General features: G+C 36.0%; 1 protein-coding gene and 1 non-coding gene across 3 annotated transcripts; one reads left to right on the top strand and one right to left on the bottom strand.

Annotated features, from left to right (window-relative positions):
• Positions 1-4,976: 4,976 nt before the first annotated feature.
• LOC103717440 (UDP-N-acetylmuramoyl-L-alanyl-D-glutamate--2,6-diaminopimelate ligase MurE homolog, chloroplastic) lies at positions 4,977-16,687 on the bottom strand. Of its 2 annotated transcripts, XM_008805821.4 has the most exons (6): positions 14,715-16,683; positions 13,247-13,363; positions 12,922-13,097; positions 7,696-7,841; positions 6,354-6,570; positions 4,977-5,232 (listed from the first exon to the last, which is right to left on the bottom strand). In XM_008805821.4, exons 1-5 carry the CDS (start codon positions 16,624-16,626, stop codon positions 6,552-6,554), a joined length of 2,370 nt encoding a protein of 789 aa, XP_008804043.4. In that variant the 5' UTR covers positions 16,627-16,683; the 3' UTR covers positions 4,977-5,232; positions 6,354-6,551. The 2 variants fall into 2 exon arrangements, with proteins under 2 accessions (XP_008804043.4, XP_026664365.2); XM_026808564.2 differs by lacking the exons at positions 4,977-5,232; positions 6,354-6,570 and adding an exon at positions 9,308-9,400 and having other exon boundaries at positions 7,713-7,841; positions 14,715-16,687.
• A 1,093-nt stretch (positions 16,688-17,780) lies between these two features.
• Positions 17,781-17,852, top strand: TRNAW-CCA. The gene has a single exon. It is a non-coding gene; the product is annotated as a tRNA-Trp (tRNA).
• Positions 17,853-26,088: the final 8,236 nt, after the last annotated feature.

Genomic DNA, 26,088 nt, shown 5'->3' with positions numbered 1-26,088 from the left:
GAGAATCTTACACTCGACAACAACATGACGGCACGAGTTATATGCAAGGCCCAAATCGAACAATTGGTTGTAAAAAGATTAAGGTTAGTTTTGTGTTATAATAGCTAATAAAAAAAATGCCATGTAGATTTAGTTTTGTACGCTAATTCTCCAACCAAATAGCTAGAAGTTTTGAATTACAAATCCATAACATCTGTTATCAACGCCAGATCCAACACCATATGGGTCACTCACTGAGGGATACTCATCGCGTAAAACTCTAGATGAACAAATTATAAAATATGTGAATGAATAGTTACTAATCGATGAACCATGAATCAGCAGGTTTATTCATGATTATTTGGGGAAACAATTACCTAGGGAATGCAAGGTCACTACTTTAGCGGTGTACCCTCCAAAGTAGAATTTTTTTTAATTCAAATAACGTTACACCAAAAAACTTGGCGAGTAGATATGTTGAATATTCATAATGAAACGAGTTTCACATTTGAAATATAGAGATTTGGGCGTACATATTTTTTTTTTATTTATAGAGAGTGCAGTTCAAGTTATTCTACCAAAATTTATTATATTATTTTTTCAATCAACCAAGGACTTTGTTTCAAGTCCCGTCTCATCTCAATTTAGGCTGCGTTCTTTTCAATCTAGTTCTAAAAAAAAAACCCTTTTCATCTATGGGAATTATTGAGTTGAGAGTTTTAATTATATTGTTCTAGAAATTTTGTTACAATAGTTGTTATACCATCAGATATATGCATTTGAAAAAATCTATTTTGTGGAGGGTGCTGCATGCGAGTACACATCATCGATACTCAACTACCTCCTTGTGCCATTGCAACCTCTACATACAAAATTATGGATGGCTCAAACATGTTTGAGGATTCACAAGTAGTGCACCATACATACTTATTTATAGCACTATTTATAAATTAACTTTATCCTATATACTCTCTCCTTAGTTACGGAAATAGTTTCCCCCTAATTTCTCAAAAATCTAGCATCTACTAAAACATCAAGCAACTAATGGTTACTTGTTTACTGAATTATTACTACAACTTGCAATATAAAGGTTAAAGAATGAATAACCACAAGTTATATGATAAATTGCTTTTTTCTTTCTTGCATCACTATACTTTTCTACTAAAAAATAAAAAATAGTAATAACTTTCTCAAAAATGAAAAATAACAAAATTATTCCTTTAAATATTTATAAAATTTATAATTAGTTTTTAAACTAATGAAGTTAAAAGTACCAAAATATCAATGTAGCAAAGTTTGTTGTAATTGGATCGCGTGACTTATGAATGTATCCCACCATCACTAAGATTGAAGGATGAGGAGTGTTTGGGAGAGTATTTTTTTTTAATAATATAACTCACTATCTATGTACCATTTTATTAGAAAAATTATAGATAGATAGAGATTTGGAGAGAGAAAGGGAAATCCAAGTTTGCCTTTCCAACATCTTCGACTATGCATTGTTATTTCTACCAAAATTTATTATATTAGTTTTTTAATCAACCAAAGACTTTGTTTCAAGTCCCGTCTCATCCCAATTTAGGCTGCATTTTTTTCAATCTACTTCTCAAAAGTAAAAAAGAAAAAAAAAAAAAAACCCTTTTCATCTGTGAGAATTATTGAGTTGAGAGTTATAATTATATTGCTCTAGAAATCTTGTTACAATAGTTGTTATACCATCAAAAATATGCATTTCAAAAAATCTATTTTGTGGAGTCTGTTGCATGCGAGTACACATCATCGATACTCAACTGCCTCCTTATGCCATTGCAACCTCTATATACAAAATTATGGATGGCTCAAACATGTTTGAGGATTTGTGAATAGTGCATCGTACATACTTGTTTGTAGCACTATTTATAAATTAACTTTACCCTATATACTCTATCCTTGGTTGCGGAAGTAGTTTCCCTATAATTTCTCAAAAATCTAGCATCCACTAAAACATCAAGCAACCAATAGTTACTTGTTTACTGAATTATTACTACAACTTGCAATATAAAGGTTAAAGAACGAATAACCACAAGTTTAGAGATGTATGATAAATTGCTTTTTTCTTTCTTGCATCACTATACTCTTCTACTAAAAAAATAAAAAAAATAAAAAATAGTAATAGCTTTCTCAAAAATGAAAAATAATGAATTTATTCTTTTAAATATTTGTAAAATTTATAATTAGTTTTTAAACCAATGAAGTTAAAGGTACCAAAATATCAATGTAGCAAAGTTTGCTGTAATTGGATCGCGTGACCTGTGAATGTATCCCACCATCGCTAAAATTGAAGGATGAGGAGTGTTTGGGAGAGTATTTTTTTCTATAATATAACTCACTATCTACGTACCATTTTATTAGAAAAATTATAGATAGATAGATAGTTGGAGAGGGAAAGGGAAATCCAAGTTTGCCTTTCCAACATCTTCGACTATGCATTGTTATTTCTACCAAAATTTATTATATTATTTTTTTAATCAACCAAGGACTTTGTTTCAAGTCCCGTCTCATCTCAATTTAGGCTGCGTTTTTTTCAATCTAATTCTCAAAAAAAAAAAAAAAACCTTTTTCATCTGTGAGAATTATTGAGTTGAGAGTTATAATTATATTGCTCTAAAAATCTTGTTCCAATAGTTGTTATACCATCAGATATATGCATTTCAAAAAATCTATTTTGTGGAGTCTGTTGCATGCGAGTACACAACATCCATACTCAACTACCTCCTTCTGCCATTGCGGCCTCTATATACAAAGTTATGGATGGCTCAAACATGTTTGAGGATTTGCAAAAAGTGCATCATACATACTTGTTTATAGCACTATTTATAAATTAACTTTACCCTATATACTCTCTCCTTAGTTGCGAAATAGTTTCCCCCTAATTTCTCAAAAATCTAACATCCACTAAAACATCAAGCAACCAACGGTTCCTTGTTTACTGAATTATTATTACAACTTGCAATATAAAGGTTAAAGAACGAATAACCACAAGTTATATGATAAATTACTTTTTTTCTTTCTTGCATCACTATATTTTTTACTAAAAAATTAAAAAAAAAATAATAGCTTTCTCAAAAATGAAAAATAATGAAATTATTCTTTTAATTATTTATAAAATTTATAATTAGTTTTTAAACCATGAAGTTAAAAGTGCCGCATATCAACGGAGCAAAGTTTGCTTTAATTGGATCGTGTGACCTATGAATGTATCCCACCACCGCTAGAATTGAAGGATGAGAGGTGTTTGGAAGAATATTTTTTTTTATAACATAACTAACTATCTATGTACTATTTTATTAGAAAAATTATAGTTAGATGGATTGAAAGTTGGAAAGAGAAAGGGAAATTCAAGTTTGCCTTTCCAACAACTTTCTGACAGCGCGTTGTTCGATCCTTGGGGCCCACTGCGGTCTCTTTCTCTCCCAAAAGTCTCGGTTGAACCTACCATGTATCGAGACTTGGAGCGTGCCCGGGCCCGGCCCGGCCCCACAACTCTATTGTTTATTTCTGCCCTTCGGACCATAAAACTAGTGGATCCCACTTGATGGTCCATAAACCAACCAGGTTTGGCTTGTAAAAAGCTATATTTGTTTGTCTTATCGAGTGATTTCCTTTCGCGTGAAAAAGGAAAAGAAACAAAGGGTCATACGGGCTGCATCATCTGTTCCCTTAATGCATATAGCTTGCACTAAGTCTCTGTAAACGAATGAGTAATTTGATGCAAAATTTCAAGTAAAAACAAGTGAGCAATACATGTGGATGCCCCTTATCTGTACTCCTATTCAGATTTGATGAGCACTCCTTGGATTTTTTCAATGGTCGATTTGGGTCAAGCAGTCTGATGTTGACAAGTCCAAGTCACCATCGAGCTCCATGCTACGGATGTATTAAATGGAGTTATAAATGATACTGACAATGCCTGCAGACACCGAGTTGGTGGTAAAGTAGTTCAACGCTGTAATTTTCAATTCAAGCTTAGATTCGGTCCAACCAAGTCCATAAATCAGTCTTAACCAATAATAAAGACGCTGGTCAAAGATGCCAGATTTGCTGGGTGAGTCGGCAATTTTTTTTTTTTTTTTTTTTTTTTGGTGTTTGCAGCTCCTTGGAGGTTGAATGTCCAATAATAAAACGATCCATGTCATTAAACAAATAAATTTTGGGAGCTATCACTTCTTGAGTTGTGAGGGGGGCCGAAGGTCACTTAGCTTGTGACTTGTAATTTGAATCTATCATGGCAGGTAGGAATAAGCCCATCGCAGGATGGTCAAGAGAAGCTGTCTCTTTGACTGAAAGAATGGCCAGTCGGCAAATAGAAGGTGAGATACTACCGTCGACCTGCTAGACTTTGAAATTGTCGCTTTATTGCATATTTAAAGTGATTTTTATTATTTAAAGACTGATGTAAAGTATTTGTTACCTTGCAAGGCCAAGTCTTGAGTAGCTTCGAAAGCTATTGGAGAGCAATAAAACAAGTTTTTATATTTTTAGTCTTTGAAAAGAACAATAGATACATTGTCACAAGTCCTGAGTAGCTGAGAAAGCCATTGGGGAGAAATATAAAACAAGTTTTCATATATTTAGTCAATGAAAATTATATTATGTATAAATATAATGTTATTCCTCACATGATCATTACTTTTGTTTCGACACGCAACCCCAAGTCCTTTTTTTATATGGTAAAAACAGCAATTTATATAGCTATAATGTAAATACATTCTGCCAAAACACCAGTAGCACTTATAGAGCCACCATAATAACGGATGAACACAACTTAAATTACATGCAGCTATATAGCTCAAGGGGAATGAGCTACTTAGCACTGAGGAATGCCTGTGCCACACGATAAAAATATGCTACTACTTCATGAGCACCTGGAAAAAATGCAGTATTTATATGAAAGATGAAAAAAGATTTATCTTCTGATTCAAATTTTGAAGAAAATGCCATAAAAAAAGATGCACATCTACTACCCAGATGCAAAACATTATGATAAATACCAGAGCCTCATCGCATCCTTGGATAATATGGCTTTACATTAATACAAAACGCAAGCCTTATTTCATTTAGACAGGATCAGCAGAATGAACCAAACAATGATACAGCATACACTGGGAAACATCACTTACATGAAATTACAAATAAATGTACAGGCCATCAATAGACTTTTGATAGCAGAGTTGGAGCGGCATGAAGATGCAAAATTGGTCATCATTGGAACATCTGTAAATTAAAAATTATAAAGAAACATTGAGATCAGCATATCTAACAATTAGTCAATTCAATATAATAGCATGGGAAGAACTACTGAAAGAAATAGTAGTAGAGGCAATTGATCAAATTATTAGCATTTCAGTCCAATTGGTGAGGTTCAGAGGTTGGGAAGAAATAAGCAAATAGAATTACAACCTGGTGAAAATGGAGGCGAAGATTTTGAATCTAGTACTGGACTATGCAGCCGTACAGAGGGCGCAGCAACCAGATACGCAGAGTTTGTATCAAATGCAAAGAAATGATAACAGTTTTCGAATGTGTTACCCAACTAGGATCAAAAAGTGGAGGCCTGATGGTAAGCCTTGAAAGCAGCATTAACCTCCCATATCTTGGTGGTATGAGGTTTAAAATAATGTTTAAGTAACGGTTATTAACTGAATAATTTTTAACCTTCTTTTCGTGTCACTTCATGAGTCATTAAATGGCATGGTTGCTAAAATGATCCCAAGGCATATACCTTGACTAAAAGATGCTGACATTTATGACAACTGAAACGAATTGTGATATCATATTATAATTGTGGTGTTACATGCTGCTTGGCTAAGATCAGCAGCTGCTTTAACAGACCAGGTGAACTCAGATCATCATTTTAGCTCGAACTATTTGTCAGAAAACTTTGATTCAGCGGTGTCCATTTACATGCTATACCAAAAAACAAGCATCATAAGTAGCATCAGCAAAATTCAGATATGGACCAGAGGCTCCAAACAAACAGAGTGAGAAGATTCTTCGACTGTTGGACCAGGAGAAACTGCACTAGCACGAGATCACTGGGTATTGTTACTTGGATCTGATCAGGCTTAGAAGAAAGCTTGGCTAATAATGTGAGATGGAAATTGAACCATCCTCCTGGTAGCATTAAGAGATTTAGTATAAACCCAAAAAGACTGGGTCATGCCCATGAAAATAGGCTAACCATATCAATCAAGTAAAATCAATTTTTTTAAGTCACTTCTCTTTTATTTTTAGTTTTTAACGACTACAACATTTCCTTATTTACCTGCTCTTGAGAAGGAGGAGAAGAGGCTGGGGGTAGGGGCAGAGAAGAGGAAGAGTTACTTAGAAAATACCTGGTAGTCCCCCGGCTAGATAGCTCAACGTTAATCATGTACATTGGCAGAGTGCCTTCATCAGCCTGCTATTTTACTTGCTTGATAATTAGAATGCTACCAGCTTATCATTCCACAAGCACTAACAGACAGGGCTACCGAAGTCTTACTGCTGAAATGCAAATATGTACCAAGGTCCAATCTCTTCTAGAGGAAACACTAGTGACTCTCTGGTAGCCTGCGGCAGATGTAAGAAATAAGACAAACTTCAGACAGTCAATTCATTTAGTTCAATAGATAATATGATAACAACAACCGGAACTTGATGCGAGTAGGAACTTTGAATTTTTGAATGTTTCAGTACTACATCTTTGTTAACAATAAGGTTATGAAGAAATGAAACTTCCTGCAGTTCCTATATGAAAAATGAAACAACATATGGCAATCAGACAAGAATCCTTCAGGAAGGTTCTACATCGTATTCCTGTTTTGAGCCACTTTTATGAAGACTAGGTTACTGTATTGTCAATCAAAGCATGTTTGCTAAGAGATTCAACTGATGTATAACTTTTCTTGAATTAGCATGCATCACATAAATATTTATAATTTAACTGGCATGCAGCACATAAATTTTCAAACATTTCCTCTGCCCGTCATGTACTAAATGTGCTTGCACTGATTGTGGGGTTGGGCAGGTGCTTTAGAATTTATTTGTGATGTGTAAGCATTATTTTGAGCCCATAAACTGAGTTTAATAGGCATTGTAATGGGAACAGGAGAATGTGATTGTAAAATTCACACCTGGTTTTAAATATTCACCAAAACAGTGTAAGTGAAGCAGAAAGCAAAAAGCGCATGTGCGTGTGCGCGCGCGCGCACGAGAGAGAAGAACACAGCAAAGCTTTTGTAACAAAACTCCATTCAACATAAGCATAAATAACCAAATAAGATTAGATCGACAGATCCAAGAGAACCACAAAAGCAAAAAAACTGTTTGACAAAACATGCATAGAATTTAAAGAAAAATCATGCAATACAATTTGCTGAGAAAATAAGTGTTTCTCACTTCCATTTTCTCTTTCTATTATATGATAACTCTCAGACAACATGTTCAACTAACAACCATGAAAAAGAAAATCAAGTTGAGCTGACCAATTGCAGATTGAACATTAAATTTTGAAGCACAGATATTGTTATTGTCAAGAAAAGCTACTTCAATTGTTAATGAATTGTTAACAAGCAGAAACTTTAAACAGGAGATAGAATGAATCCATACATCTATGAATTTGAAAGAACTTCGTGAAAGTAGAGACCCATGGAAAGATCACAATGAAGGCTTCATATGCAAAGATATATTTCTTACCGCCACGGGAATTCACTTGTGTCTATTCCTGCTCGATGTAGTTCATCAACATAATGCAATGCTTCTCTACACTCTTCTCTATCATCAAAAAAATCCTTCTTATCACCTTCAATTTGATATGTTTCATGGCCTTTGCCTGCAACAACCTGAAGCGTGCATTCTTGTAAGATCAGGTGACAATCATGCAGGACACATATGAAAAACAGCTTAGTGAATGTTTTGGAAAATAGATGTTTGAATTAGAAAAAAAAAATGTAGAGAGTGGTAAAACTGATTACTATTGCAGAAGTTTTGAAAAAAAAAAAAAAGAAAGAAAGAAAGACAAATTTGCACAAAAGAAAAGCATCTGAGGAAGCATCTAATACTTACCACACTGCAAAAAACATTTATTTGAAAGGAGCAGCAAAGCAAGCCTGTCTCAGTGACAAAGCTAACTTTCACTGTATTTATTAAACTTAATAACTCATGTTTTGTTCCTTAAGTGCCAACGTTAAGACTATGACTTTTGTTTCCATATTTCATTTCATTTGATTTCAATTTTTCAATTTTCTGAGAAAAGGCTTTTCTCCAGATTCCCAGATTTAATTGCACTAATGGTGCAGGAATGAAACAGAAGTTATATTCACCATAATAAGATCCAGATGTTTCTCTTATATCCATGAATAGCAATCAAAATGGTTTATTTGTGTGTTGAGCTGATTATCTTTTATTAACTAACCATGTTGACCCCAAAATTCAAGCTATGAGGGAATGGACAAACAATGTATATTCTAACTCAACACCTTCCAAAAACCAATAAAAAAAGAAAGAAAGGAAAAACTACCCCGAGACAATGTACAACCAAGACTACAAACATGCAAACATGCATGGATAAACAAGTCAAGGCAACAATTGAAATGAATTATGATGAGAACTGGGAGAACTAAATAACTCACCTGACAACTGTATGAATTAAAAAAACTACTGACCTTTTTATCAAAAAAAATTAAATATTAAACTAGACGGGATTTGGACTCATGAGCTTCAGCAACCTAAGCTCTGATATCATGTTAATTTGTCACTTTGACTCCAGAAGTTTAACTGCTAGGGAATGGATCAACGATGTCTACCTGGCTTAACAGCACTTCTCAAGAGGTCTCTCTAAGAAGTGCTCTATGAAATAGTACACATATTAGAACTATCAATAATTGATAGCTAATTAGTTATCATTATGCATCCATATGATGCTAGAGGCTTACATATTATACTTATCATGATATCTATTAAGACCACTCGTTGGTATGACCAGTTCTTCTCTGCAATCCTGCTAAGCAACCCAAGCCCACCAAAAGTAAACAGGTTTGGGGTGAGGGCATTGCATAAGGAGATTGGGCTTGGGTTACTTCAGACCAACTTGATTATAGATGGATCAGACTCAGGTTTGGTCACCAGACATGATGGGTTACTACCGACTGAACAAACCCTTGAAACCCAACACTAGTCCCCTAAGATAGTGGTAATAGTGTGACGGGCCATGGCCTGGTCAAGGCTTGGTTTGGGTGTTTCAGAAATATCATGATTGATGGTTAAGAAGAGAAAATAAAATACTAAAGAAAAAGGTGGAGCAAAAAACCTGTTAAGGATTCATCATGTTTCCTTCTCCACTTTATCCCCCCTCTCTTTCACTTTACATTGATGCTCAACCATCGATCTCCTCTTCTTGGCCCTATTTCATATTCACTTTTCAAGAGACACAACTAACAAGCAAAGCGCTAATTGAGTTGGTGAGTTAGGCACAAGATTATATAAAATAAATGGGCCTGGTATAGGCTTGTTCTTTTCAATCTGATTATAAACAGGTTGTGTATAGGTTAAAGAATTTTTAGCCTAACATGAACATGGCATGACCCTAACGACTGCCACTCCTAGTTATGAGTTTGATTTGAAACTACATATAGTCTTCTTTCTAATCGCTGATATATGAGTGCTCATTATCTTGATTACTCAAAAATTAAAGAAGATGTAGGGAAGCATATTATTTTTTTAAGGCTCAACAAAAAGATTCATGTACTCTAAGCACAATGTGCTATCTTGGTCTTAATGGTTGTACCAGCACTCAATACCTGGAGACAAGTAATTACACAGTCTGGAGTAGATAAGCTAAATTCCTGACTAGGTCATGTCAGGTTGAAATTTGTATGCACTGTGTCCCAGAAAATGCATCAATGCATGACCAATAGCAATGCAGAAAGAAAATGAGAGATTTCATCAAACAGATTGGCAGTCCAAAAAACTGAATAAGCTGATATTCCAGACAACAGCAAAATAATCATCTCTTGCATAATAATATAAGATGATTAAAATTCTTAAGCACAAGGAGTCAATGGAGCACCTTATGCATTCCATCAAACCTTACATAATCTCCAATGATCCTCAACTGCCCAATACAAAGACCGGAGGTCAGGAATGACGACCTTGCCTTTAGAAGGCAATTTGAGAAAAATAATCACTTTGTGTACTTCTACGTGGAAGAACTCCAACATGAAGGCATGTCTCATGTCCTTGTACAAAATCAGAAGTTTGAAGCTGACAAGAGTAACTCTATAGCACAGAAAGGGGAAAATAGTTTATTTATTTGCCAAAGATGCTTCCATGCATACAGAGGCTGCAGACAATAGATCTATGCAAACAAACCCTTCCGCTAGTCTCATTTGAAGTCTTTAATGAGGCCTCACAACAATTTGAAGCTCCTGAATGTCCTAAGGCATGTTGAAACACTTTCGGGGCTAAATTGTAAAATCATACATCTGACCTGACTCTGTAGCCACCAAAAGGGTGGGAGGCCCCAAGCACCAGCCCTCTTCAATTTATCTTTTCTTGATACTTCTTCCAATATAAAGTGGGAAAGCTTGAGTAAAGTAATATACACATGCCCTTCCTCCTTCCACATGCCTATAATTCTGCAATGAAATGCCCTAAATTCCCTACGCACGAGACATGAACTCAGCAAAGACATGATCCTAGATCCCTTGTTGCCATGTGTCACTTCCTCAATGTGGCATAAAATTAAATGGCCACATGGTGTAAAATTACATTGCCGCATTTCCCACTTACTCATGTACAACCACCCATCCACCTAGCATAAAACAGAATTTCCCTGTGTCATGTTAAAGAGTTTAGAAGTACTTAGATTTCTGACATGGAACCACCCTTGCAACATGGCCATGGTCAGAATCAGGAGTCAGAAGTCATAACTACCTAGGCAAGTTTATATTCTAAAAATTGTTGAGTATTAGCTTGGTTATGAGTCTTTGGTCAAGTCATATTTAGTTAAAAGAATCATATTAAGAGTCCTGGGATCCTCACAGATAATTTAAGAATGATTTTTAGGACTTATTAACATACTTTCCTAGTTAGTTTTGGATTTTTGAGCATAGCTCTATGTGGAAGCATGAACTTTGAAGTTTGAAAGGATTATGTCTAATTTTTCAAAGCATTTTCTTGGTGAACTTCACATATGCTTTCTCTTATTCCTTCCCTTTGAGATTCTTCTTCTCTATAACATCTTGCCATGCATTAGATGTGCTACAGTGCTCAACAAGTTTGTCCTCTCACTACTTCTGTTTATATCCTTAAGCCCTATTTGGGATTGCTATTGGTAGTAGAGCAATAGAGCTTCTAGAGCTTTTAGAAGTAGAGCTTTCAAAAAGTAGAAATTTTGGAGGTAGAGTTTTTATTAAAAGCTATTTGTTGTTTGATAACTATATTTTTAAAGTACTGTGAAACTTTAACATACGTTTAGTAACCAAAATGAGAAAGTGCTTTTGGTATAACAAAATGACAATAAAGGATACTGCATAGTATTGCATAGTAGAATATAATACAAATAATATTATACATTATTATATATTAAAAATAATTATGATATGATATGATATAGTAATGTATTATTAATAGTACAATATTACTACAATGTAATATAATATTATTATAATTATAACATAATATATAATATAATATAATATAATAATATTGTAATCTAATACAGCAATATAATATAATATAATATAATGGATTAGAATCTAATCTAATAATAGATTATATTATATTATTATTAAATATTATTATATATACATAATAATAATATAATATTATTATAATATGATCATATAATAGAATATAATATAATCTAATAATTGCTACAACTAATCCTATATTACAATATTATTATAATAATAATATCGTACATTATCATAATATAACTATTATTGGAATAATAATAATATAAAATTATGATTGTAATAATATATATATGTCCATATATACATATATATCCATATATGTATATATATGTGTGTGTGTGTGTATATTTATATATATATATATATATGGACATATATATATGTGTGTGTGTAACTATATGGACATATATATATATATGTGTGTATGTGTATATATATGGACATATATATATGTGTGTGTGTGTATATACATATGTGTGTATATATATATATATGGATATATAACAAACACATATGTGCACACACGCGCACACACACACACATATACGCATGACCCAGCTGCTTTTTCCTTTAAAATCCAAGAAGCACACAACCAATTAACATTGCTGCCACTTATTCACTTTTACATCACCAACGTAAGCTCTTCATGTGAAGCAGTAGAATCAGTATCAGTAACTATTGAAGTTCAAAGTTCTATAGACATCTAGGATCTTACCTATGAGATTATTCAAGTTGCACTAAATAACTTCTCATATTACACTCAGACTTAATTTTACCCTGGAAGTAGTTTCTATATCATTGTTCAAACTATAAATCTTAAAGGCATGTTGTAAGATTATATCAGGTAGATGGATATGCATATTGATAGACAAGCTTGAAGAATTTAAATACATGTTCATACCTAAGTACAACACAAAAAATTTACAATTTTGCATAAATATATGATCATGATGCATGATGGATTTTTATAAAAACAATGTAATAAATAACCAAGATGACTACCTCAGTGAAGCGAGAAAGAATTTGAAAAAGCTTGCATCAAGGAGATGGGAATGAAGGGAAGAATGTATCCCTGATAGGCAGGTAGGTTAAGTTTCTGGAATATGGTGATTAATAATTTTTTCAATAAATGTTTTATATAAAAGTGTTGATTGCTTCTGGCTTCGTTATTTTCAGGTAAAATTGGAGAAGAAAATAACTTAAAGGATGGGCATGCTGAACTTACAACTATATCACCTTCCTCACCCATTGCAACAGCAGCCCTTACAGCTACTCTTCTGATGTCATGTAAGAAAAGCCTGTGGCCATTTAGGAGGGGCGGGTAGTAATCATTTTCACCATATTTTAAATAATCTTGCATGGTCCATCCAACACCAGCCAACATGTCATCTAAGATATCCACTGGTCAAAAGAAAGCAAGGTGCAGACATTAACACTCAAACTAAAGTTGGTCATAAAATCAACAATTTACAAACAGTTCCTTTTTTTAGGAAATACATAGACAGATCTCGTTAAATTCAGATTTTCAGCTTGCAGTCTAAGATACTTACACGGATCTTCATTCCTTGGATTGTCAGATGTCAACATAACCACATCACTTTTGTCTGTCGCAATTTTTGTCATTAAGGGTCTCTTTCCTCTTTCACTTTCACCGCAACATCCAAAGACTGTACATTGTGCATCAGTGAGCAGATAAGTTTTTATTAACATAATACAAGGTTCCACTAAAATATTACCAATTTTTAGTCCACAGTAATGTTCAATGTGATTTCAAGACTTTTAGCCACTACATGCTATCCCTAAAAAAGATATATCTCAATGATTTCAGCCCTTTATTTTCTATAAAAACCTGGCTTGATGAATCTCACATGATGCAATCAAATTTATTTTGCCCTTTAATGGATGGACCATTCAGATACATGTTTCAGACTCTTATAAGTTCTAGAGATCCCCATGAATTTCCCAGTCAATTATTTTCCCTGCTATGCTTTCAGAAATTTTATTGTAATCTTTCTATCTTTCTTTTAGGCATCATGTGCTCAAATAGAACATCAGCTATGAGCAGTATTTACCTTTCTCTTCTTTCTTTTAGCTATTTTTTTTTCTTCATGAGTATTTTGCACTTAACGTTTACTACTAATATTCCTAAATCACCACATTGATTGGAGTAGTACTTGTCCCATTGACAACAAAGAACATTCACAAATCACAACAACTGTCCCCACTTTCATCCAGTTTAACAAAAGACACTAGAATTGTTAAAGGAGCTTTGAGTAGATTTGGAAGCATATTTCCAAATTTTCTCTTCAGGCTCTTAGCTGCAGCATCAATCCATCTGTGGTGAATGGCGGAAATCGGAAAGATGAAGTTGGATGAACTTATGTTTGATGTTTCTTTTTAAGAAATACCAATGAACATCATATAACACTAAGTATGGTATGTAATTTATCCATGTTTTGTTTAGAGATCATCCACGAAATAACCTCCATCTTACATTTTAGTATTGAAATTGCATGCATGTATACACCTTAAAACTCTTTGAAATGTGGTACAAACTAGATTGAATCTACTACTCTTTACTTTGACATGGATCAAGTGATGTATCCACTTTTAATGTCAACTTTGAAATTTGCATACTCATTCTAGCTTTTTTCTTGAGCGAAACAGTTGGAGGTCCACCTCATCATTTCATTGAGTAATGAAATGGAGATACAAGGGTCGGGGTCAGAAGCACCTATACTCATTCTAACTCTTTGAAATTTACAAGGTCACCCATATTTGACAAGAAACAGTTTGGATAACAGGATGATGATGATGATCTCTTCTCAAAAAAGATAGGACGATGATGGCGGTTGCTCTTTAACAGATTTTTTTTTTTTTAGGGTATATTTCTCAAAAGTTAAAAGAAGCATTTCAATCACACTCTAGTTGCCAACTCCATGCATTAACATGAAGTGGGAAAATTAATAAAATGAGTCTGAAAAATGCTTGAAATAACAATGCAGAGAAACACCATACCAGTAATAATTCTCCCAGGGCCTAGCTCTCTTGCAGTATCTAGAAGTCTAGATAGAGCATCAGGTGTCCGAGCATCGTCCACAATTACAGCAAATGCTTGCTCCTCATCTATAAGCTCAAATCTACCTGGAACCGCATCCACCTCTTCAATCCCCATCACAATGTTCTCCAATGGTGCCCCAACTGCAATTCCAACAGCGACAGCTGCGAGAATGTTATATATATTGTGCTTCCCAAGCAACCCCGATGAAATCTCCAGTATCCCCTGAGGTGTCTGGACCAAAACTTGTGTCTCAAACATTGAAAGCTCAAACTTTAAAGCATGCACATTGGCATTCTTGTTCTCCATTGCAAAAGTCACAACAGGAACATCTGGATTCCCCTGTGCAATAAAGTATGGTGCATTTGGATCATCAATGTTTACTACTTTCCGGTGCCGCTCTGGATCAACCATCCTCGCAAACAGCTTGCCCTTGCTATTCCTGTACTCCTCCTCACTCCCATGGAAGTCAAGGTGGTCCCTTGTAAGGTTTGTAAAGACAGCAATATCGAAGTCAATCTCATCGCACCTCCCCAGCGCCAACCCATGAGAGGAAGCCTCCACGACAGCTGCCTCAGTTCCATTGTGGACCATCTGTGCCATCAGTTTCTGGACTGCTACTGCATCAGGGGTCGTGTCTGGAGCTTCCAACTTGTAGTCCCCCTGCACGTAGTACCCCAAGGTGCCCAGCATCCCAGTCCTCAACCCCATTGCCTCATACATGGCTTTGATCAAGTGAGCCGTCGTGGTCTTGCCATCAGTTCCGGTGACACCAATCACTGACATGCTCCTCGATGGATGCCTGTAAAAGGACGCAGCAAGGACGGGAAGCACCAAATCGGTGTCCTCCACAATGACAAGAGCCTTGCAGCCCAGTGTCTCATCTATATTGATCTCCTTATTAGCCACCACTGCGACAGCTCCTCGCTTATCAGCCTCAGTGAGAGTGTCAAGCCCATCACTCTTGGTGGAACCGTTGCAGCAGACAAAAAGGTCCCCGGCAGTGGCCTCCCTCGAATCATGCTGAATTCCGGTGATCAAGACCTCCAAATCGCCGTACACCGACACCGGCACGACCCTGCTATCATCCAGAAGCTCGGCCAGCGTCATTTTGAACTTGGGCTCCACAATCCGATTCGGGGACTTGCCAAATGCATCCACATCGAGGTCGAATTCCGGAGGCAATGGCGCTCCGTTCGATCCCGAGCCACGCGCGGCAGAGGCATCGTCCTCCTCTTGGTCGGGCAATTTGGTGGGATTCTCCTCAACGGGCTCGTCCTCGGAGATGACGGTGAGACCCTGGAGCTCGCCGATCTCCTCGAGGTCCACAACCTCCTCAGATGTGAGCTCGTCGAGTCCCTCCACGGTCTCCGAAGGCGGCTCCTTTTTGGGGGGATTGGGCTCGAGAAGGCCCTGGCGGACGAACTCCTGGCGCTTCAGGGCGACGGCGCGGTCGATGTCGCCGAAGAGGTCGTCGCCGGAGGAGGTGGGATCTCCGGCGTTGGCGGCGTCGGCGGCGGGGGTTTCGGGAGGGTCTTGTTCGTTGGCTAGGGCGGAGAGGAAGAGGGCTTGGTCCTTCTTGAACTGCTCATCCTGGCGGCGGCGGGCTCGGTCGACCTGGCTCTCGAATTGTTGGAGGCGGGAGACGCCATGGGAGGTGTCTTCGGGGGCCTCCGGGGGGTCGTCGTCGGAGGGGGAGGGGTGCAATTTGCCGTCGGGGCCGATGGCGGAGGCGGGGAGGAGAAGGAGGGGGCGGCGGCGTAGGGAGAAGAGGAGATGGTGGGGAGTGAGAGAGCGAGAGAAGAGCAGAGGGCGAGAGGGAGAAGAGTGGGGGAAGGAGAAGGAGGCGAGGGAGGGAGAAGGGAGAGCCATGAGAGAGAGATGGGAAGGGGTTCAAGGCCCAGGATGTGAGGGTTTAAGCCTTTGTGGATGAGAAGAGCGTGCGCATAACGGAACGATTCAATACATATGGCGTTATTCTATTATAACGGATCTACCAAACCTGCCATTATAACAGTCACAAAGATGGCTGTTTATCTCAAAGCTATGTTAAATTTAGAGGTATATTCTGCTCGAGTTTGCTGCTTTAATCCTATTTGGTGGGTTCAGTGTTGAGTTTTATGTCTCAGTGCATTTGCGTGCTCAGCTTGGGACATTCAATTGTTACTCTTATTCTTCAGTTCACCATTGCATGAAAATTATAGTACTCAAAGATCAATAAATTCTTCCAGATTATATGAAAATATTTAGAAGATAGTATCAAAATCATTTTATTGTCAGAAGGCAGAAAATTTATTGGTGACCATGCAGTTGAAATTTTAAATGGTGAGAATAGCCTCCAAAGGAACTATGTTATGGAAGTTTTAAGATTGACATCGTGATGTCCGTAAATGTAAGGCTGGATCGGACCTAAACTCTGCAAATAATTATGAGTTAAGGAAGTGCTATCGTAAAGATATGGGTTGAAGGGAATTCAGCTGCTATTATCTCATGGATAAATTTTTATCCTTCTTGTAGATAGCATGTTAATCCATTGTTGAAAAATTTTGACTATGAAAGTATGCCACAATCAGTTTTCACGTATCCCATATTTTAGATAAGCTAATTAAGCTGCTGATTGAGTAGCAACTCAAGCAAATAACTATCATGAGGTTTCTTATTCGTATCAATCCTCGGTTCTATAAAATTTTAGTTAAAACACTAATTTTTTTTCTTTCTTTGGGCTATAGGCTCCCTTGTGTAAAGGGAAAAAAAAGTATTATTGATCAAGTGATTTTTTATATGATAAAGTGAATTGGATCCCACATAATTATCGGTGTACCACAGTTTTCCAAGTGTAAGACACCACATGCAAGAAATATAAACTCATTTAGATACAAAGATATGCTACTCATCATCTGCCTAATATGAGTAAATGGAAGTTTCTTTTTAATCTCACTGAATTCTCGTAACTAGAGTCTTGCAAGTGGCCCTCAGATCACCAGGTTTAAATGTTAAATATGTTTAAACCTAACCTTTTCCTATCAGGATCCGTGGCGCAATGGTAGCGCGTCTGACTCCAGATCAGAAGGTTGCGTGTTCGATTCACGTCGGGTTCAATCCCGCCGCCACATTTTTTATTTTTTAAAAATGTGCAAGAAATTGCTGATGTGAAAAAAAGGTTCTGTAACTTTTATTTTTACCAAAGTCCTAGATGTGAAAAAAAATTCGATCATGCCATAAGATGATAAAATCATTTTATTTAAATATTCCAGATCTTAAAAAAGTTTGATCATGCCATCAAATGATAAAACTATTGATCAGACAATCAGTTTTTAATTTTCTTAAGAAAACATCTAGATTTGATCATGGCATAAGATGATAAAGTCTTTTTTTTTTCATGCCATAAGATGATTAGACCATCTTTTCTAAAAAAATCCAGATCTAAAAAATGTTCGATCATGTCATCAGATGATAAAACAAGTCAGATTAGTGAAGAACTTGAACACAGAGTTCAACTGATGAAAAGTTTTAAGTACATAGGTTGGTGATGGTCCTGGACTCTCTTCAGGGTGACATCGTGCAAAGAAGAAGGAACTAATTTAAATATACAAAGACATTGCAATGTTAAATCATGTGCTTCTGTTCTTGATAATATTGTGGTAGATTAACTGGTGGAATTCTTTCTCCTGCATCTGATTATCTACAGCGATGAACGAATATTTTGCGATACTATTTTGAGTGCTAGTTTTCAGTAGAGCACTTAGAAGCTCTATCTAATATATTGTTTTAATTAACTTCTCTAAAATGGCCTTCGAATTCGGCCGAAGGAATGCAACAAATGGTATGAAATAGATATCAAGCATGTTGCACTCTGTTTTGAACTTCTTCAGTGTTGCTTTAGATTATTTGCTAACAGCTCAGGAGGGAGGGAAGGTGATATCAGGGCTTTCCTTGATGAAAGAAGCCCATTGCTGAGAAAATAATAGTCAAGACCTCTAACTCTGACAAATTACATGAGATTGAGGCACATTCACTGAAACTAGGAGATGAACGTTTTTATGGTCTTTACCAAAGAGATGGAGGCAGTCATGACATGCTTGTTCTGTCATCTGACTAGAGGAAATTGCACTAAAAAACAGTACTGTGATGTACTTATAAGCTTTACTTTTTCCTAATTTCATTCAGGATGAAGACTTCAAGCAATAAATTTCCAGATTCAATCCAGTCCCCAGTGGTATATTTCACTCAGAGGAGAACTATGAATCAATTTTGATTTGGCAAGCATAAAATTTCTGTAACTTAGTTTCTCCTAATGCCTTGTGCTTGCAGAAGAAGAGAAATATGATCCCACACTGTCTCTAGAGAGCCACATGCCAGTACTGGAACTGTACATCTCTGGCATCCATTTTCCCTCTTTTTTTCTTATTGTTTCCCCATCAAATTAAGGACATCTATGTTTCCTTAACTTTTTTCAATTTATCTTGAACCTAGATCTGGATCTTTGATGAATTACATGGAAGCCTCTCTAAAAGGATGTTCAGAATGTGAGGATGTGATGCCATATTTATCATATTAATACACCGAAGACGTTCGGGATTACATACTTTAAGCTTTTCTGATGGAGTTAGGAATTGGATTTTTGTTTCTTAGACCACAGAATTTGGTTGAATTGGAGACATATTAAAAAAGGAACTAAGCAATGTTTGTATCCTGTATTTCTTCATTTATGCCTACTATTTGTATTCAGATGCATTCCTTTTACACTGAACTAGGTTATCAGTTGTCTGGTCATCTAAGTATTTAAGAGTAGCTTTTCTTTCATATGTTCAAACTTATATAATGATGCTGGTCCCTATGCACCTCTGATGGGTAACAAGAAAAGGATTCCAGTTTCAAAGGTTGAAGAGGAAAAAGCAAGGGCACTGAAATGAGAATTTACTGATTCTAAGCATCATGTGGCATTCAAACAGGAAGCAATTCCTCTGTGGGCCACAATATTTGATGGTTATTCTTCTTGTTGTTTCCATTCATTTTGCTATTGTTGTTAGCATAAGCAATTGCCATTATAGTATTATTATTAGCACTAGTATTTGGCATATGTGATGCACTTAATTTATCCAAGAGAAAGAAGCACTTCATGGATGACTATGAATCTATGATGCCAATGACCAATATGTTAAGAATAAATTTGAGAATTATATTCCCAGACTAATACAATGTTCTTTCTTGCTCAATGACCAATATGCGAGTGCTCGCAAATTTTATCCTTTAGAAAATTGCAATTCATGATGCATATGAATCAGATATGCATTGGGACAGCAAAAGCCATATTTGCATTCTTTTGGATCGGACCTATCTTTATTCTCATGACAGGAAAGGAGAGCTATTTGATGGATCGAGCGAGCGAAGTGACTATGAGAATCTTGAGGAAAGCAAGGAAGAGAAGAAGAAGATTCATGAATCCTCTGATTTTAGTTTGAAGTTATGATGCCAACGGGCATGTTACTGACCAATTGGCATCCCATGTTTACAGTTGCTCAAAATTCGCAATTTCATATTAGGAAGATTAAGATGTACCAAGCCTATTTTCCTCAATGACCAATTGGCAAGTGCAATCTGTTGTAAAAGGAATGATACTCTATTCAATTATTATAGGTATTTACCTTTCTGATGCCCATTTTCCTTAATGTTTAATAAAAGTTAATCAAGCAACTATAGTCCCGTGTCACACTATTTGATTTTATCTCAGATGAATATGGGATGGCGATTCCTGGCTTTATTTCTTACTCATTGGGCATAAGGCCTAGTGAGGTAGAATAATAGCTCATTGTATATTCTTATTAAAAATTTGAATAAAAGAGAGATTTAACTACTTACAATTTTATTCAAAAAGACTAATCGAAAGATATTATTTGAGTTTCTTAACCCTATATGAATATCTAAAATCCTCCCTAGGCAAGATTAAACTCTGCCCACACATGCTCTCATTTAATCTCTCAATTTAAGCTATGTTATCCTTGACAAGCTAAAGATTCAAATCTCATTAAATTTAATCACAAACACCACGATCACTCCATAGTTAGTCCAAATATGATCATGCTAATATATCCTAGTCTTATGGGCCATGGTTGAGTATACTCTGATACCACTTAATTTGTTATGTGTTGATCCATTAGCATGAAGTAAGCATGTGACAAATGGCTACACATCCAATAGAGTTTGACCTCATAAAACATGGATGGCTTGCCAAAATTCCTTAATTTCAAAAAATAGATGCTCCATGCAAGTATGCAACAATGAAGTAGGGTTTGGCCCCTACTTTCTTATTTTCATTCTTTCTTTTTTTATTTATTTATTTTTCCACACCAACCCTCTTCTTCTTTTGGCATCTCATGCCTCCCTTCCTCTCAACTTTCTTGCTCTCTATATATCTCTCTCTCCACCTCGAGTGACCCCAACATGTTGTTCTCTCTATTCTTCCGCCTGTGTATGAGTCTTCCCAAGCATCTTTCCTATGGTAGCACTACGCATCTTCAAGCATCTACGTTGCAATGCCACCAAGCATCTCCCCGTGTGACATCGTCGAGCATCTCTGCTGTAACACCGCCATGTATCCCCCTTATGATGCCTCTAAGTGCCTTTTTGGAACCATTACCAATCTACCGTCTCCTCTCTCTTGTCATCGACTCTCTCCATCTCTCATTCATCATGCCTTATCTTCTAATCTACTGGCCTTTCCTCTCCTCTGCACCCCTGGATAAGTGATTTTCTTTGTCTTCATGAATCTCTCTTTTTTACCTAAGACCTTTTGTCTCGTACCTTTCATTTTGCACATGAATGATCTGAACAGTCTCTCTCTCTTTCTCTTATTGGAGACTAGTCCTTCGATCTATAAGGAGCACCCATCTTGAGGGTCCAAACTTTCTTGTTGGCTAAATATTTATTTTATAAAATTGATTAATGATTGGATTAGGATTCTTGGGAATAGAGTAATTGATCAATGCGTAGATTAGGGGATTACTTCATAAATAGGCTAAAGAGAGGGTTGCTTAGATTTAGGCTCTACCATCCATAAATAGAGTTACTGACCTGCAAATGAAGGGACACCATCTCTAAACTAGAAGGATCCTATGTTGCAGAGTCCTGAAGGGTCACGCAACTTAGAGAGACCTTCACTATGCTTAAGGTAAAGGAAGGAATGGATAGGATGGTAGGGGGATCATGCTTTAGGGTGTCACAAAAAAGGTTGGGTGTTTGATATAACTATATTGCACATTGTGCATAGCCTTTCTATTAGAGTAAATCTCTAGATCTCATTGTTCTTGCCTACAAGTACTCTACCATCTCTAGAAAATTTTAAAATTTTGAATTTCTTGTGTGATTTATAGAAAAATATATATGAAATGAATAATTACTCTCCATTAGATGATTGTTTACTCATTTACGTGATTACTTATCAAAATGATGTTGGGAAAAATATTTACATGTATTTTGTGAAAACTATTTCCCTTGTGTTTATGTAAACATACATGATCCAGTTAAGTACTTGTACTTGATTATAATTTTACGGTAAAAAAATTAAATGGTGCTACATCCTTTGAACCCAGTCTTACCGACAAGCAGATGTTTGAAACTAATAAATAAGCCTTGTGGTATTTCATATGAATACAATTATTATATCACAGATCAAGCATTGAAATTATAAATGAATTTTGTAGGTCACTTCATTTGGAAATGTACTTTTGGAGTTATGAGCTTTTAAGAAACTAATGGCTGGTTAGAACTTGAAAGTTTGTAACAAGCAAACTACTGATGTTTGGAAATATAATTGAAAGCTCATGAGTATTTGGAACTTAATCATTTTATATGGTTGAAAGGTTCATTTTGGATATGGATTATTTTCTGGTCCTACTATGTTTTGAGCTTAGCACATGTTCACAAACTAATTTGTTTTGGGCCTCCATCATAAGATTAAAATTGATTTGGAGACCATACCACAGGACTAAATGCCGTTTCAGCTGTCTTGTTATCGGACTAATCATCATTCCGGTCACAAGGTCTAACAAAGAGCGTAATTGTAAATACTTTAAAAAAAATTGAAAATTTATTTTCTCAATAAATTTATTTTCTTGTTATGGCTTTTGTAGTAGTCTTTTGAAACATGAATCATCAAGTTGTTGAACACCTACGTACCAATTGTGAAACTCCTTCTTGAATTTTATAAAATTATTTTCTTTTATAATTTATAATGCTATTTGTATTTATCTAAGTATTTTTCTATGTGCTTTGATCCAACTGAAGGGATAGAGTTAATTCACTGGATTGTTAGCTCACTATTCATATTCTTGTCCTTCTGCTGATGTTAAGAAGTAGCATAGACTGGCTCTAGATGGTGTGATAGATTAGTGGGCAGTCATAATTATCTTAACTGAAATTTTGATAATGAAATGATCAAAGTCTATATAGTCTTGTAGTTATTTGAAGATAATATAATAAAAATACTTGAGTATTTAACCTAGATGATCTTCATTAATACTAAATATGGTTATTCACATTATTATTATGGAGTCTAGCGATGCTCTAGTTTGCTAATGCCAATTCATTACTGCATGGAGGATCTATTTTTTGAAATTAAAAAAATTTTAGTCGGCATTGCATGATTTATGGGGCCAAACCATATTGGATATTGATGGCCGGGCATGACAAGTGACATCCAAAGAAAGAGCGCCATTAAGCTTGGGTATGAGTGGTCTAGCCAGCGAGACAAATGGGACCCTAGAGAGTCTTGTTTATCTAATTTTCTGAATGGAATTACTGGCTTCAAGCCTTCAAGCTTTTGACGATTTAACACTGTAGCGCAACATTGAGCGCCTTATTTGATTTTCATAAGGCCCGTTATCAAACTTTTCTAGCTTCCACTTGGTGCAAATTGTGAAGCTAAGACCTCAGTCCTTTTCGAATGTGGCGAGTGAATACTTCGCAGTTCATCATCTAATTATTTCCAAAAATATCATCTTTGTTTCTTCTCTTCAGTGCCTTGATTCAGTATAAATATCCAAGATTTACCCGGTGAATAACCGATGTGGGCTTAAACACACGCCCGTGCGATTCTCACATACTCCCTTCATTTAAGTCTTGACGTTCTCGTCGATCTAAGAGTTCAAATCTATTCAAATTTAATTACAAGTACCATGATAGGCCCGTGGTCATGTCCAATAGATTCGTGCTGCAGTGTCTTCTAGTCGAAATATATTATAGGCTGAGTCCGCTCGGATACTATTTCTAACAACTCAGGACCTCATCCAAAAAGACTAGTCGTAAGGTATTATTTGGATTTTTGATCCTGTATAAGCACCCAAGATCTACCCAATGAATAATTGATGCGAAACTAAACACGCGAAGCCCTCGCACTTCTCATATAGTTTTACCAACACTAATTCATCGTAAAACAACAGCATAGGATGGGCCACCGTTTTTTGATGGTAGATTGTAAAAGATAGGTCGATTCCTTAGGCGACCAGAATGTTGAGGGAATCGACTAAGAGATGCTGACCAGGAAAAATTAATTTCTCTTTTATTGCTGATTCCTTTTAGAGCAACATGGGGGCACCACCTGACATAATTATCTAGTTGGGTTGGAGAACCCCATCATTTGATCACGGGTGCAACCACTAGGCCACTGTCCGGTTTCCAAAGATAATAATTTAAATTCTTCTCCAGAATCTAGTCCACGGAGGCTTTCTTAACTGTGCAATTTTTAGTTCTTGTTTCAGATCACTACTTCCTAAGTTGTTGCTTTAATGTTTTCTCCTTCTTCTGAGTACATGGTGCATGACGTTATGTGCTATCGTTTTGGGTGTTTGAAAACACCTTAATTTCAGGGGGTTTTTTATCTATTAGAAACTAGCAATAAATATGTGAATTTTTTGCGTTGGATATCTGAAAAATTGCTATCGTTGGATTGAGTAGTCTCTACCTTTAACCAGGACTCAATAAATATGTGAATTTTCTTTTCATTCAGACACGCATCCCTCACTATTTATTTTCTGAACAAGATATTTCTGTTTCTCTCTTTTCCTCTTCGCAAACGCCCTCTATTTTTTTTCTCTTTCTTTTATCTGCAAAATACCACTACATCTTAATTCTTGTGGCAAGGGGCGTGTTCTTAATATTTGTAGCTCGGAGCGCGTTCTCACAAAGGTTGTGATGTAACTGAATCTCAGAGGGTAGACGTGTTGGGACCCTTGGTGCCGAATCATTCAATGGGGGAAATGCGAAATCTACTTTTGTGGACAATATGGTCTACATCTCTATATCTAATTTTTTTCTTAATTAGTATATTCTTGTTTATTTATTTATTTTTGATAATTTGTATTTTTTATAGCCATTTGTATCCATAGCTTAAATTGTCAATACATGATAGAATCCATTATAAGTGTTGACTCTATGCATTATAAATATAACTGTAACAGCCTAGAATTTCATCCAAAAATACTAGTTAAAAGGTATTTATTTAGATCCCTCCATTTAAGCCATAGCATCAGGGTTCAAATCCAATCAAATTCAATCATAAACTCTATGATCAATTCATGGTCAGTCTCAAAAGGACTCTTGCTGTAGTGTCTGCTGGTCATACATAATTTGTAAAGATTCAGGATCTCATCTAAAAAAAAATAGTTAGAAGGTACTATTTGATTTTTTTTTTTTTGCTATATACGAGTATTCAACATCTTTCCAGCACACAAATAATGTAGAACTAAATAGATGCTCGCATCATAATACGATGTCTTGCATTAGTTTGATTTCATTTCTTGGCTCTTACTTCTTTAGCCCGCTAATTATTGCAAGGCCATGTTCTCAGTCAAATTCTTCCAACTTCAATGTGCTTGAAGTGACCTTGGATTCGTCTAAATTTTAAAAAGCTCACTACCTATAAAGAAATTCAAAGAATTTGTAATAATCAAATTTTATATGGACATCCTATCATTGGATGATTAGAGTGATGAAATGAGCAAATATCATCTTCTTGTTTAGTGCTCGATGAGATCTCCTTTATTAGCATCTTATTAGATGGCTAGATATCATCCCCATAGAAAACTAGTAGTGTTGAGATCTTGACATATGTGTATTATAAGATATCAAACTTCTATCTCCATGATTGAGCATTCCAACTTTATTCCTTTTACAACTGCTGAGTCCGGGTGAGGACCCACTTGGATGCCATTGAAGACCACCACACCCTCGTCCCTCAGAAAAGTGGAGAGTCTGCAGTTCTTTCTCCATTTTAAAATGAAGGCAAGATATGTTAGACGAGCGAATCAGATGACCAGTGGTCCTGAGATTCTCGGTAAA

Source organism: Phoenix dactylifera, chromosome 2, assembly GCF_009389715.1.
Source record: "Phoenix dactylifera cultivar Barhee BC4 chromosome 2, palm_55x_up_171113_PBpolish2nd_filt_p, whole genome shotgun sequence".
NCBI lineage: Eukaryota > Viridiplantae > Streptophyta > Magnoliopsida > Arecales > Arecaceae > Phoenix > Phoenix dactylifera.
Note: the sequence above shows the minus strand (reverse complement) of the source record. Positions and strands in the feature narration are given on the sequence as shown.